The sequence below is a fragment of the Hipposideros armiger genome, unplaced genomic scaffold (assembly GCF_001890085.2).
Source record: "Hipposideros armiger isolate ML-2016 unplaced genomic scaffold, ASM189008v1 scaffold_502, whole genome shotgun sequence".
In the NCBI taxonomy this organism is placed as follows: Eukaryota; Metazoa; Chordata; class Mammalia; order Chiroptera; family Hipposideridae; genus Hipposideros; species Hipposideros armiger.
This window is the reverse complement of record NW_017731852.1, coordinates 317,346-331,762: the sequence shown is the minus strand read 5'-3', so window position 1 is coordinate 331,762 and position 14,417 is coordinate 317,346. Positions and strand designations below refer to the sequence as shown.

The 14,417-nt window shown below is 50.0% G+C and overlaps 1 protein-coding gene across 1 annotated transcript in view; it reads right to left on the bottom strand.

Moving 5' to 3' along the window:
- The window catches only part of MYO1F (myosin IF), a 33,011-nt gene that overhangs the window by 4,993 nt on the left and 13,601 nt on the right, over positions 1-14,417 (bottom strand). Inside the window, exons 11-22 of the mRNA XM_019667625.1 lie at positions 14,109-14,189; positions 13,899-13,985; positions 13,078-13,164; positions 12,459-12,626; positions 11,225-11,310; positions 8,976-9,057; positions 6,795-6,901; positions 6,237-6,335; positions 5,993-6,137; positions 1,325-1,439; positions 1,061-1,230; positions 203-348 (exon numbers count right to left, since the gene is read on the bottom strand). Of these exons, the coding sequence (XP_019523170.1) occupies positions 203-348; positions 1,061-1,230; positions 1,325-1,439; positions 5,993-6,137; positions 6,237-6,335; positions 6,795-6,901; positions 8,976-9,057; positions 11,225-11,310; positions 12,459-12,626; positions 13,078-13,164; positions 13,899-13,985; positions 14,109-14,189 (1,373 nt within the window). The remainder of the gene's footprint in view (positions 1-202; positions 349-1,060; positions 1,231-1,324; positions 1,440-5,992; positions 6,138-6,236; positions 6,336-6,794; positions 6,902-8,975; positions 9,058-11,224; positions 11,311-12,458; positions 12,627-13,077; positions 13,165-13,898; positions 13,986-14,108; positions 14,190-14,417) is intronic.

Below are 14,417 nucleotides of genomic sequence, written 5' to 3'. Positions count from 1 at the left end.
GTGAGGGGACAAGTGCGGTTGGCAAATAGGGATCATGAGTGCGGGGGCAGGTAAAAGTGACAGGTAGGGCCAAGACAGGGTTATAGGTATAGCAGCAGGTAAGATAGTCGGGGTTACAGATGGTGTAACAAGTATGAGGTCAGCTGAGGATGACAAGGGGCAGGCAAGGGTGACTGTGGAGCAGGTTGGTGCCAGGCCTCACCTGAGGGAAACTCCTCGCAGGGCCTGGATCTCCAGCTTCTTCTTCAGGACCTCACGCACCTGGCCCTTCTCAGGTCCCTTCTTCACCTTCTCTCGTCCAATCACATACACACACCTGGGTGTGAGGATCAAGTCCCTCTTGATGGGCTGTGAGGATGTAGTACCAGAGAGGCTGATGTCAGGAGCCCTGGGCATGGGCAGCCTGGTCCCGAGGGACCAGCCCTAGGCATAGGGGTGGTGCTGGTAGGTCAGGTAAAAGACAGGTCCGGCGAAGGTGTCCCTCCATGGGAAGGTATATGAGTGGTTACGTTATATAATAAGAGGTTAAGTAAGAGTATATTAGCTAGAAATGGGGTGTCTGGGGCAGTGAACAGGTACAGGATAGGTGAAGGCATACCTGTTGGACATGGGTGCCCAGACCAGAAGAGAGTACCTGTGCACAAGTGTATCTGGGCCAGGTGATGGTATGTCTAATTGACAGGTCTGTATAGACTTGGTGATGGTGTACCTAATGGATAGGTGTGTCCAGGATAAGTGAGGGTGGCCTTGTGGTCAGGGCTTCTGGGTGAGGTGAGTGTGTAATTGTGGACAGATGTGTCTGGCCAGGTGAAGATGCATCTGGTGGACAGGTGTATCTGGGCTACATTAGTGCATATTTGATGGACAGATGTATCTACATTAGTTGAACATATACCTGTGGGCAGGTGTGCCCCGGCCAGGTGAGGGTGTACCTGTGATGGGACAGTGTATCTAGGCTAGGCAAATATATACCTGTGGGCAGGTGTGTCCAGACCAGGTGAGAATGTACCTGTGATGGGGGTGCCAGGGTCCTGGATGTACCCACTTGCTAGTGCCTCACCTTGAAGCGGCGGTCATACTTGGTGACTGAGTCGGCAAAGTCCACACGCTCCCTCTTGCCCAGGAACTGACGCAGCTCCGGCCGCTCCTCCAGCCCCAGGTAGTCCCCAACGAAGTTCCGATTGATACTATTCCGTCTCCGTTCCTTCTTGTTCAGCAGGATGTTGGAAGCTGTTGGGGACACAGGGTTGGAGGCAGAGGTTGTGGCTTGGCTCTTCCAGGTCCATCTGTCTCCACCCTGAGCCTCCCACCTGCAGCCTCTCACCTTCCTCCCGCATCTCTTCATATTTCCGGACTGCTACATGGCGCCGCCAGGCCTTCTGGATGGTGCGGGCGAAGCCATCGAACTTGCGCTCTCGCATCTCCTCCAGAAGGAAGAGCTGGGCAAGAGGGAGGGGCGGTGGGTCCTGGCGTCTCCCAGGGCCACATCTCGTTTCCCCTGAGCCCACCCCATTCACATACTGATGCTCATGGGCGCTTGCACACATGCTATCACACTGTGGTGAAAAATTTCTTCTTCCTCCAAGTGACTGGATGCAGGGTTTTCTCCCAATATGTAGCACAAGCCCCTGCATTAAATTATAACTGTGGGTTGTCTTGCTGGGTTCAAATCCCAGTTCTGTCTGTTACTAGCTGTGTGGTTTTTCCAGAAACAGTATAACATCATGGTTTCTCACACTGCTAATTAAACTATGGCATCCCTTTCACATGAGGTGCACTCCGATTTCAGAGATGTTAGAAATGTGAATTGGCCAGCCGAGTGGCTCAGTTGGTTAAGAGCATGAGCTCTGAGCAACAGGGTCGCTGGTTCGATTCCCACATGGCCAGTGAGCTGCGCCCGAGCTGAGCTGCTGCTGAGCTGCCAACAGATGGCAGGATGGCTCAGCTGGTGAGAGCACATGTTCCTAACAACAAGGTTGCCGGTTCTACTCCCACATGGATGGTGGGCTACTCCCAACCACAACTAAGATTGAACATGGCACCTTGAGCTGAGTGGCCGCAAGATGCTGATGGGTGGCTGGATGGCAACTGGACTTGGAGCTGAGCTAGCTGCACTTTACACAACTAAGATTGAAGGACAACAATTTGGTTGTTCCCCTTCCCCAATACATTTTTTTAAAAATCTAAAAAAAAAAAAAAAGGAAATGTGAATCAATGTGCATTTTAGAAAACCAACAAGATACTGTAAATATGAACATCTGATGTATAGGGATGTGATGTGACTGATGACCATGTGGTTGTTTAGTGTACAACCTGCACAGCCGTACATGGCAGTCCTGGAAAGGAGGTTTTTGCAGAAAGCAGACTTTTGAGTTTTAAGAGTCTTGGCCCAGAGGGGTCTTAGGGAATAAACTATATTAGACCAAGTCATAGTGGAAATGCCATGAAAGATGTCTGTTTATTTGGAATAATAACAGGTGAACATATCAAGAGAAGAACCCACTGGATATGAAAACTTATAAACCTACAGCAAAAAAACAAAGGGGGTGCTGGTCAAAGACTAGAACAATCTATTGGAATAGGACAAATGGTTGGGAAACATCCTAATTGAAACAAATTTAGTGATAAAAAGGACACCATTTTCAATCAGTGAAGATGGGAAATATTATTGAAAATAAAATTGGGCTTTATTTAGAAAAATAACCCTTTATGCAAAGCGATTTCTCAAATACACAAATATGACATCATTGCTCAAAGCCTGGCCGCCCGCTTTGTTGATGTGGTTGACATCTCCCAGAAACCCAGGGTTTCCTGCAAGGACTAAAAGGATTCTGCAGATACTGGGTTCGAATGCACTTTTAAAAATATATGTTGGAGGACTTTTAAAGCTGTGAGTGTTTATAACTGTTCACAAAAGGTGGGGAGTCTTCTCACCAGGAAAACAAAAACCAACATTGTAGTTTCATTGGTTGCAGGGAATACAGTGATTTACATATGCATTTTTTGTTTCTCTGATAGTCTATGGTTGGTGAGTCTGTGTGCAAAGTGTGTCCAAGTAATGCCTCCTATAGGGTGTCTAGAGGGCATGTGAGTGCGTCCTGTGGTTTGCTGAGGGGGACAGGTATGAATAAAGGAAGACCAGCCTGCAGAACTGGGAACTAGCCAGTCAATCAGGAACCCTCTCCCGCTTAGCAGTTCAGGGCAGATGGGACAAGTGTCCCCAACCTTGTTATTTCTGCCCAGTGTAGAGGATTCGTTTTCAATTTCAGAAATGGGCCTTCCTGTCTTCAGAGTTCAAAAAGCATCTCCTTCATGCTACAGAGGACAAGGGTAGGTGTGCTTAAGAATAGGGAGAGGTGAGTGAGATAGGACCCAAATCTGAGTTTGTCCTGGTGGACTGGCTTGAATAGCACCTCCACTCCCCACCCCAATTCATGTCCACCTGGAACCTGTGAATGTGACCTCATCTGGAAATAGGATTTTTGCAGATATAATCATGTTAAAATGAGATCATACTGGATTAAGGGGGCTCTAAATCCAATATGATTGTTGTCCTCATAAGAAGAGGGGAATTTGGACCCAGACATACAGTGGAAAAGGCCATGTGATGACAGAGGCAGAGATGCGTCTACAAACCAAGGAATGCCAAGGGTCGTCGGCCACCACCAGAAGTTAGGGAGAAGCAGGGAAGGATTCTTCCTTGGAGCCCTCAGAGGGAGAGTGGCCTTGTGACACCCCGATTTTGGATTTCTAGCCTCCAGAAACGTGAGAAAATAAATTTCTGTTGGGTTAAGCCACCCAGTTTGTGGCACTTTGTTACAGTAGCCACAGGAAACTAACACACCTGGAATGATGGGCAGCGAAGGCCAGCGGGTGTATAACACGTTCAAGGATATTTATGTCCATGTTTACAAGAAACAAAACCCAACCAACAATCATCTCATGCATCAGTGCATTTGTGGTTGAGAAAGGCTGTGATTCCATTAGATTCATTTAATTCCTGGATCAATTTTTCATATAGCACAGTTAAACTGTTTTCATCATTTTTTTTCTGTTTTCATTTCACTAACATTCTTCTCATCAGAATCACCTTTTTCCTGTGCAAATTTTCAGTTTTTTTCCTTATAAAAATTTCCCACCAAACTTTTACCTTTGTGAGTTTCATTATTTCCAGCCAGTTCATCTTCCCCACCTCAAAATGTGCAGACTGCAATTTTGGTCAAAATTTGATTATACCTTCTATTGTCTTAGCCAGAACTAACTATTTTCTCTGTTCTTTTCCAGTGTCAATTATTATCTGTTTCTTTCAGAGTCAGATTTTACAGTCTGCCAGGAGCCAGATTGATTCTTTCTCTCCCACCCATCCTCCTATTTTTCTTCCCATCCATCTTTCCATTTTTTCTTATCTGTTACAAATTGAATTGATTCAGATGTAGTCATAGCCATGGGCAATTTTGGTTCGTGATAAGACTCTATCAGTAACTCTGAATTGCGATTTCAGATTGTTTTTATTTCTTGAGCAAAGTGCATCCACAGGGAAAATCTCTAGGAGATAGACGCAGACAAATTCAGGGCACAAGGACTCCCAACCTCCCAAGACAGTCTATTTTTGTAGCTGTGAAATTTCTAGTCTCCACCCCTCTGTGTTATGTTTTTGGTTTGGTGAGAGAACAGTTACTTGTAAGTTACAGCAATGTCAAGAGAATCATCTCAATGATCTCCTGGTTGTCTTCATGAAGTACCTGAGGTGCCAACAGCGGGCGCCAAGATTATGCCAGTGATGAGGCACCCAGCTGGCCCTGGCCCCATCCCCAGCACACTTTTCCCCGCTGCTCTAGCTTGTCCTGGGCTGGGGAACCTAGGATTCACCTGAGAGTCTGGTGAACTAGGACAGCTCTTTCCTTTCCAACCTCACCTAGAGGTAGGTAGGTGGTCAGGCAGGCCCTTAGGGAGTTCCGCGCCCTGTTTTTGTTGTTGTTATTGTTATTCTTTTAATCATCGTTGCTTTTTAAAAAATTTCTCCCCAGCTTTATTGAGACATAATTGACATATAACACTGTGTAAGTTTAAAGTGTATAAGAGTTGATTTGATATACGTATATATTGCGAAATGATCACCACTATAGGTTAGCTAACACCTCTGTCATTCTCACATAGTTACCATTTCTTTTGTGTGGTGAGGACATTAAAGATCTATTCTCTTGGCAACTTTCAAGACTACAATGTAGCATTGCTAACTACAGTTACCCGTACTGTACATGACATCCCCAGGACACAGTCGACATTGACATTGTTGCCTTGTTTTGTCCCTGAAAGCAGAGGCAGCATGAGATCGCCGGTGCTTCCAGCCTTTTGATAAAAGGCTCAGCGCTGATGGTAGCATGCTGGAGGAATTGTTCTAGGTCAGAGAATGTGGAATGAGGTTTATCTTTGATATATCAGAGCTCAAGGCTGGGCTTGGAATATGAAAATTGCCACTTTGACACGAGTCTTAGGCTCAGGGACTCAATGTGTTCATGACTGAGGGAATGAAGGAAGAAAAGAGGAAAGAGAAAATAGGATAGGACAAAGAAAAGAAAGGAAATGAAGGAAGGTAAAGGAAGAAAGTAGAAATAAGAATGGGATGGAGAAAAGAAGGAAGAAAGGAAACAAGGGACAAAAAGCCCTTCTAGATAAGCCGTGAGCCTTTATTCCTTCCAAAGGGCTCGTCACCGTAGGCGGCCATGTGTTCCTCCACCTGCTTCCTGGCCTCCAAGAACTGTCTAGCTATTATAGGTTTATCTGATCACCTACTATGTGCCAGGCACTGTGCAGTGGACTTCCTATTTTGTTTAATCTGCACCCCAGTCCTGCAAGGTGGCTATTACTCTCCCCACTTTCCAAATGGAGAAACAGGCTTTCAGGGGTGAGGAAATATGCCCCAGGTCACACAGTGGCCTAAAGAGCAGGGCCTGAGCCCGTGCCTGCCTGCCTGTCTCTCACACACACTCACCGACTCGGGGTTCTTGACGAAGACCTTGGTGCTCCCCATCTGGTACTGGTCTGGCTCCATGTTGACCGCCCGCAGCAGGTGCTGGACCCCCTGACGCTCATCCCCGTGCCAATGCGGCCACGTCTGGGGGGTCAGAATGGCATACCTGGAGGCAGAGGGTTTAGGAGGGTTTGAGCAGCTGACACAGCTGATGGTTATTCTGCAGGGGGGGGCTGTCAGGGCCTGGGGTGGCAGGGCACCTCACCTCTGCAGGAACTTGGCGAACTGACGGCGGTAGGCGAAGCCGGCCCTGCGTACCCTGATGTTCTCCTTCAGTCCTAGGTACTCCACCTGGTGCTTGACCCTGCAGGGAAGTCAGCCTGAGCCCCTGGTGGGGCCACACCCATCCCAAGAATGGGAGAGGCTCTGTTGGCATCAGTTTGGGGCTGAGTTCTGAGGTCTGGGGAGGGGTTGCAGTGCTGTTCCCAGGGTGTCAGTTCTGTGGAGTGAGGGCCTGAGTTCTGGGGGAGGAGTCTGTTCTGTGTTCAGGGTCACTTCTAGGGTGGGTCCTGGGGTCTAGGGATTGTGAGGGAGACTGTGCTAGTCCTGGGGTCATCCTCCAGTCAGCCTGGGGTATCGCTGGGCCCTGGGATATCTTGGTCAGTTCTAGGTATAACCCTGAGGCCCTGAGAGGCTTTGTTCTGGTCCTACGGGTCAGCCTGGGTTAGTCCTGTGATGGGTCATGCAGCCCAGCAGGGTTCTGGAGAGAGGGTTAGTCTGGGGACAAGTAGCGTAGACTGGCCCAGACCAGGCTGGGGGTCACCTGCTCTCCTCCCAGTCGCGGGGCCTCTTGGTCTCATTGGGTTTGATGCAGCGGATATAGTGGGGTGTGCACCTCTTCAGTGTGGCCACCAGGTCGTTGGCTTGTTTCTGAGGCAGAGGAGAAAGGGGGTGCACAGATGGGCCCCTCTGGCCCCTCTCTCCTCCCATCCTGGATACAGACCCAAGAGATGGAGACACGCTGCCAAGGGGTGGAGTGGGGCTAGCAAATGTTTGTTGATGGAGTAACTGAGCCCTTGGGAGAACACATCCCTCCCACCTGTCCTTCGGGGACCAGTACTTTGGAAGTAGGGAATCTCATGTGTGTGTGCCTGAGGCCGGCCAGCCCTGAGCTGTCCATTTTAGTCCCTCTGGGGAGATGAGACAGGAAATTGTTCCAGATGGGGGGATTGGGAGGAGAGGCAGGAGAGACTCCAGTGTTGATCGTGGCTCTGCTGTGTGTTCTGGGCCAGTGACTGCACCTCTCTGAGCCTTGGTGTCTCCCTTTGCCAAGTGGGACTAGTCCCACATGCGTAAAGTGTCCTGTGTTTGCTGCCAGCACTGACAAGTGCTCAGTACATGGTTATTAGAATGTTATAAGGATGGGGCATCCATGTTCATAGCAACATTTTTTTTTTTTTTTAGAGAGCAGTGTCACTGGCCCTCCTATGTGGGATCCGAACCGGGGCCCTCTGGTATCCCAAGCCAGCTCCCAACCAATGCGCCACTCGGCCGGCCCGCAACACTTTTAACAATAACTAAAATGTGGAGACAACCGAAGTGCCCACTGACAGATGAATGATTAAATAAGAAGTGGTCCGTCCACACAATGGAGTATTATTCAGCCTTAAAAAATATCATGACTCCCGCATGTCAGAAAGAAAGGACATTCTGACACCTGCTACCACATGGGTGAACCTTGAGGACATTATACTCAGAGTAATAAGCCAGACACAGAAGGGCAGACACTGTGCGATTCCCTTATATGAGGTCCCCAGAGGAGTCATATTCATAGAGACAGGAAGTAGATGATGGGGCCAGGGGCTGGGGGAGGGGAGGGGAGTGAGTGTTTAATGGGTACAGAGCTTCAGTTTGGGAAGATGTGGAAGTTCTAAAGATGGATGGTGGGAATGGTTGCACAACAATATGACTGGACTTTGTGCCACTGAGCCTGTACTTACAAATGGTTAAGATGGTAAATTTTATGTACAGTTTACCACAATTAAAAAAAAAGTGACCAAGGGGCCAGCCGAGTGGCTCAGTTGGTTAAGGGTTGGCTTAAGAGCGTGAGCTCTGAGCAACAGGGCTGCCAGTTCGATTCCCACATGGGCCAGTGACGCTGCGCCCAAGCTGAGCTGTCGCTGAGCTGCCAACAGGTGGCAGGATGGCTCAGCTGGTGTAACAACAAGACTGCCTGTTCAATGGTGGGCTATGCCCACCTGCAATGAAGACTGAACTTGGCACCTTGAGCTGAGCTGTCGTCCAGATGGCTCAGTGGATAGAGCTTGCGCTCTTAACAACAAGGCTGCCAGGTTCGACTCCCGCATGAAATGGTGGCTACACCCACCCGCAACTAAGATTGAACACAGCACCTTGAGCTTAGGGGCCACAAGCTGCCGACGGGAAGCCAGATGGTGACTGGTGCCCTCCACAATGAAGACTGAAGACCAACAACTTGGCTGGTCCCCTTCCCCAATTCCCCAACACTGTTCCCCTTCCCCAATTCCCCAATAAAATCTTAAAAAAAAAAAGTGACCAAAAGACCAAAAAAATTATTAGGATGATGATTCACTTCTGGATTTAGGGAGTTAGGGGCCTTTTTACTTCTTAAGCATGCTTACTAGAAAATTCAAAATCACACAGGCGACGGGTGTGGGGATTGACTACAGTTTTCCATGAGGGATCTTTTTAGGGTGACGCAAATGTTCCAAATTGGATTGTGGTTGTGATGATCCAACTCTGTACTAAAAATCACTTCTTAAATGGGGTGCATTTGATGGTATGTCACCATTAAATGCTGGTCCAAGCCCCCTAACCCAGAGCTGGAAGAAGACCCTGCTGGAAAGAGGGTGCCAGAGACAGGGGCAAAGGGCCTGGCATGGGGGAGTGACAGATACTGGAATGCAGAGAGAAACAGACCCAGCCCTCCCTATGCTCAGCTCCTCCTTGCCCTCCTCCGGTCTACCTTGATCTTAGAGCCGGCGGTGCTGGGGCGGCCCTTCTTGTCTACATCCAGCTTCTCAGGGAACAGCATCCGGAAGAAGGCTCTGGGCAAGGGGAGATAAGGTGTTGGAGGTGCAGCTGGACCTTAGGGTACCCTCTCCCAGAGGTGGGGGTGCCTAGGTGCCTGGGACCCAGAGGGCACACTGCAAAATATAGTTCTCTTTGAGTGTGGAGGGTGAGATGGTGAGAACTGGAGGGTTGGATTTGTCTTTTTTGGTTCCTTGATTATTTGCCCTGTTACTTCTTCCATGATCATACATGACTTGGGTAGCAAGTAAAATAGAAAAAAGTTAAATTAAGTAGGAAAATGTATCCAGTGATTCATCATCTTGGGCAACAGGGGCAGGTCCCCTTGTGGGAACCATCCTACATGCACAGGATCACATGAGTATGCAAAGAAATATGGACAAGGATGCTTGCACTGAAGACCTGTTTGTGATAGTCAAATATGGGTACAACCTAAGTGCCCAGCAACAGGGGATCTATTAAATCCACTTTGGTATATCATGGCTCCCTTCCTCATCTTCTCAACAAGATCGTTCCTGTTCACCATAACACAGAATGAGTGCACTGCTTAATAGATACAGAGTATCCAATTGGGGTAATGAAAAGTTCTGGAACTAGATGGTGGTGATGGCTGCACAACACTGTGGATGTACTTAATGCCGCTGAATTGTACAATTTAAAGTGGTGAAAAGGTAAATTTTATAATGTGTATTTTATCATAATGAAAAGATTAAAGCAAAAAAAAAAACCATGAATGGTGCCCTCCCTATTCTCTATCCCCTTATCAACTTAGTTTTTCTTCACAACACTAGTCCCAGTGGTTCTCAGACTTCAGGGGGCCCCAGAATCACCAGGAGAGTTTGTCAAATACAAATGGCCTTGCCCCACTTGGGCTGGTTCCCCATAATTTCTGGCAAGTTCCCAGGGAATGTTGATGCTGCTTGTCCAGGGACCCCACTCTGAGAACCCCAGCTTTGTGCTTTCCAATATGGTGGCCACTGGTCACGTGGTTATTGAGGCTCTTGAAACTTGGCCTGTCCAAGTTGAGATGTACTGTAAGTGTTAAAATAGACACTGGAATATGCAGACTATGCAGAATGGAAAAAGTGAATGAAAAATATTTCATTAATAATTTTTAAATATTGATTGCATGTTGAGATGATGATATTTTGGGTATAGTGAGTTAAAGAAGACATTTAAAAATTTCACCTGTCCACCTTTTTACTTTTTCAACATGCTTACTAGAAAATTCAAAATCACATAGGCGGCGGGCATCGGGATCGACTGCAATTTGGCACAAGGGATCTTTTTAGGGTGACACAAATGTTCCAAATTGGATTGTGGTGATGATGGTCCAACTCTGTATTAAAAATCACTTCTTAAATGAGGTGCACTTAATGGTATGTCAGTGGTACCTGAATAAGGCTGTTTTTAAAAAATTACATGTGTAGCTTGAATCTATTGGATGTGGAATATATTGAACAGCACTGCTCTACATCAGTCAATCTCAAACTCTAATGTGCACAGGGGACCCTGGGAGGTGCAGGGATCTTGTTAAAATGCAGATTTTGATTCTGTCTTTCTGGGATGGAGCCTGAGATTCTGCATTTGTAAGCAACTTAGAGGATGCCCAAGCGGGTGGTCCAGGAACCACACTTTCAGACCTTTCAGAATCTCTGTCTTATGACTTTTCACCTGATGCTAGATTCTATTTGCCTTTTTTTCTGGTTCAGTGTCTCCTCACTGGGCTGTCGGCTCAATGAGAGCACCTGTGATCTCTGACTTTTTCAGTCACCCATCCCCACAAGTTCAAATGGTGCCTGGGCCACAGTAGAGCTTGAATAAAATTTTGAGGTGTAAAGCCAAAAAGATGGAACCTGGTAAGCAGCTGTGATCAGGAGATGGATCTGTATGTGTTACTGCAGAAAAGTGTAGAGCGTGATGTGTTTTCACAGCATAAAAAGGGAAACTGACCATGCCCCTCATGGACGCTTGGGTTTGTAGCGGGGGCGCTGGAAGGGCCACAGAGACCATGGGTTACTGTTTAATCAGAACCAGTCACTAGAAATACTGTCCTGACCACACAGCCACCCCACAAAGTCTGTGGTATGATGGGAGCTCTGGGGAAGATGAGGTGGTCCCTGGGCCTCCCCTATTCCCATGGGGCAGTTCTACCCAGATGTCCCCACATCTGGGACCACTCACTGCTCACTGGTCTGCATCATCTCTATGAGGTCGGAGAAGAGAACATCCCGGTTCCTCTCGCAGAAGCCACTGACGTCATAGGAGACCTAGAGGGAGGTGGCATTGGGGGGTGTGAGGCGTGAGGGGCTGAGGTAGGGAGGCTTACAGCCTAGGTGGTCAGGGGTCCTGCTCTGGGATGAGAGGATAGGGGGCAGTGCCTATGGTTCAAAATAGGTGTCAAGGGACAACAGCAGCAAGGGCCTGGTGTCACTGGAGATCTGATGTTCAAATTGAAATTGGGGGGTGGGGGCTGCAGTCTGAGTCATAGGTGAGGGAAGGTGGGGATTACAGCCCAGATTAGGGGGTGGGCCGCAGCCTGCTGGGCAGGGTTCCCTGGGGTGGGGTTTCTGCTACTTAATTTGGCGTCAAAAGGTCAGATTGAGCATGTGTGTCCTGGCCAATTGGGGGGATGGGAGGCTGTGTCGGGGGAGGGTTACAGCAGTGGCTAGAGAGCCTGGGGGACTTTAGCCAGGCTTGTGGGCTGGGTCTGCTACCCCATGGGGGCTCTCCATCGTCCTGGCTGTGGATACTTCCTGGCTCAGGGGACACAGGGGCTTCAGCCCACTTTAGGGACTGGTGGGCTGTAGCAAGCCAGGGGAGCTCTGGAGGTGTCTGCTGCCCATGTGAAGGTCAGTGGCAGAGTCTGCAGTCCTGACAATTGGGGAGGTGGACCACGGCCAGGGTCAGAGGCCAGTGGGTTTCTGTAGCCTTGGGGAGGGGTCTGTAGGGGCTCTAGCCCATTTTGGAGGGTGGTAGCTTGCAGCATGGGCCTGGGGGGGCTCCAAGTTTGGGTCAGAAGGTGGTGGGCTGTGTCCTGGGTCTGGGGGTTAGTGGGGCTTACAGCTCAGATGGGGATTTGGGGTTCTGCTGCCCAATTTGGGGTCAATGGGAGGGAGTTTCTGTCCTGTAAGGGGGAGCTGTGTCCTTGATCAGGGGCCAGTGGTTTCTGCAGCTCTGGCTGAAGGCATGGTGGTGGGCTCAGGCCCGTTTCTGGGGATCAGTGGGTGGGGTTCATATTTCTGGTCAGTTGGGGTGGGACTGGAGAAGGGGGTGGGTAGAGTTCTGCAGCCTTGGCTGGGAGTACCCAGGGGCTCCTTCCGTTAGGAGGTTGGGAGGCTGCAGCCTGGAACACTCAGGGTCTGTGAGGAGGTGCCCCTGGGGGCCACCCATTGGCAGGGTGAGGGGCGCAGCACACCTTGCCAGCATAGTGGTGGATGACAAAGCCAGCGCTCCAGCTGTTGAAGTGCTCGTGGGTGCCAACGGCCGCCTGCAGCTTCTGCAGCAGCGTCTGGTCGGCGCCGCCGCCCGTGGCGTGCATGGTGGCACACACGTCGTCCAGGACGCTCATGATGCCTGGGGGGCTCTGCGGGCATGGGGACACGGCAGGGGCACAAAGAGCTTCTTCAGGGTGGGAGTGGAAGGGGGCTTTCAAATACAAGAGCAAAAGGTGGTGGGGGGTCCAGGCATGTGTGTGGTGGCTGCTGTGGAAGCTCCCTGGGACACAGGATGGGGTGAGGGACCCCATAAGGGATCCACGCCTCTTTCCCTTCCCCAGACTGGGATGCCTGATGGGGGACCTGTCAACATTGACCCCTCTGTCCCTGAGCAGACTGGCTGGGGGCATGTTTGTTGAGTGAATAACTGAAACGCAAACAGATGGGCAGAGTGAGTGGGTGAAATGGCTGAGAGGATATGTCAGTACTCCTGGGTTGAGAAGGGCCTATTGGGGCCATTAGCCCCTCCCAGGCCTCCCAGGTCTCCCAGGCTCCATTCTGGGGCTTAGTGAGACCCCCCAGTGCTGGCCCCGCCCTCACCAGCTTGTTTTCGATAAGGTCACAGACGATTTTGTTGTTGAAGTACTGGATGGGGGTCCAGCGGATGCCCTCCTGTACGTACTCCTCCTGGGGGCGGCAAAGGGGGCAGGGATGGGGGTGGGTATCTGGGCAAAGGTATGTGCATTTCCAAAATGTATGCTCCACAAGGATGGGTGAAGGAAATAGGGCAGGTGGTTCCTGCCCCCCCCCACATTTCTCCCCCACAATCTCATCAGTTAGGACTGTCTCCTGTAACAAAGGTCATTGCCCAGTGTGGGGCAGGCTGGAAGTGCCAACCATGGCAGCCCTTGACCAAAGTCAGGAGCTGGTGGATAAATACCCAAGCTCCCTTGCTCCTCGGTGGGCCAACCCTGAGGTCTGCTCTGCAAAGCTTCCCTGGGGCCCAGAAGAACTGAGCCCGGTTGCTCATTAACACATCCTATTGGAGCTCTCTTCAAAAATCCCTCTCTCACTTCCTCACTCCTCTCCCCCGCCTTTGCCTTGTATCCTTGTCTGAAGCTCTGCTTCTGCGGGACAGGTAGAATGAAAACATCGGGGATTTTTGTCTGGCCTATTCATGGCGGTCTCCCAGCACCGCAGACAGGGCCTGGCACACAGCAGGGGTTCAGTAAGTAATTGTGAAGGGATGAACAAACAGGCTATTCCCCAGTCCTGGTCAAGCTTTAGGGGTAGAAAACCTCTTCCGAAGGGAATCTCATGGTGGACCTGGATAGGTCAGCAGAGAGAGGTGGGAATGGGGGGCGGGGTTGCTAAGTAACATTTATGTCCTGTGTCCCTGGCCAGTTGGCTGCCCTGCCCACCTGTTCAGCCTTCAGGGTGAGTTCGATGAAGATCTGTTGTAGCTTCTCATTGACAAAGTTGATGCAGAACTGCTCAAAGCCGTTTTTCTGCCAAGGGAGGAAAAGAGTGGTTCCTTCAGTGGGCTGATGCTGGAGGCTGCTGGGGCCACGGGGCCACCCTAGGGTGGGCACAGGGAGGGACAGCATGTGGGCCAGGGAGCAAGGCCATACCTGGAATATCTCGAAGCCGTAGATATCAAGCACACCAATACTGTACTCTTCCTGGGGCTTCTGCATAGCTCGGTTGATGGCCTGTGATGCGGGTGGAGAAAGGAGGTGAGTGCCAGGCTGCCGTTCCCTTGATATGCTGTTAGCCACGTTGCCAGGCTATGTCCCTTCACACCAGTTTGTCTCCTGCCTTCCGCAGCTCTGTGCATACCACCTTCAGTCATCCACATGAGGACCCCAGGAGTTAGAGCATCCGGGTTCCTGCCTTAAGAGCCAGCTCTGCCCCTTAACCACTCTGCCCCGCTATTTTCT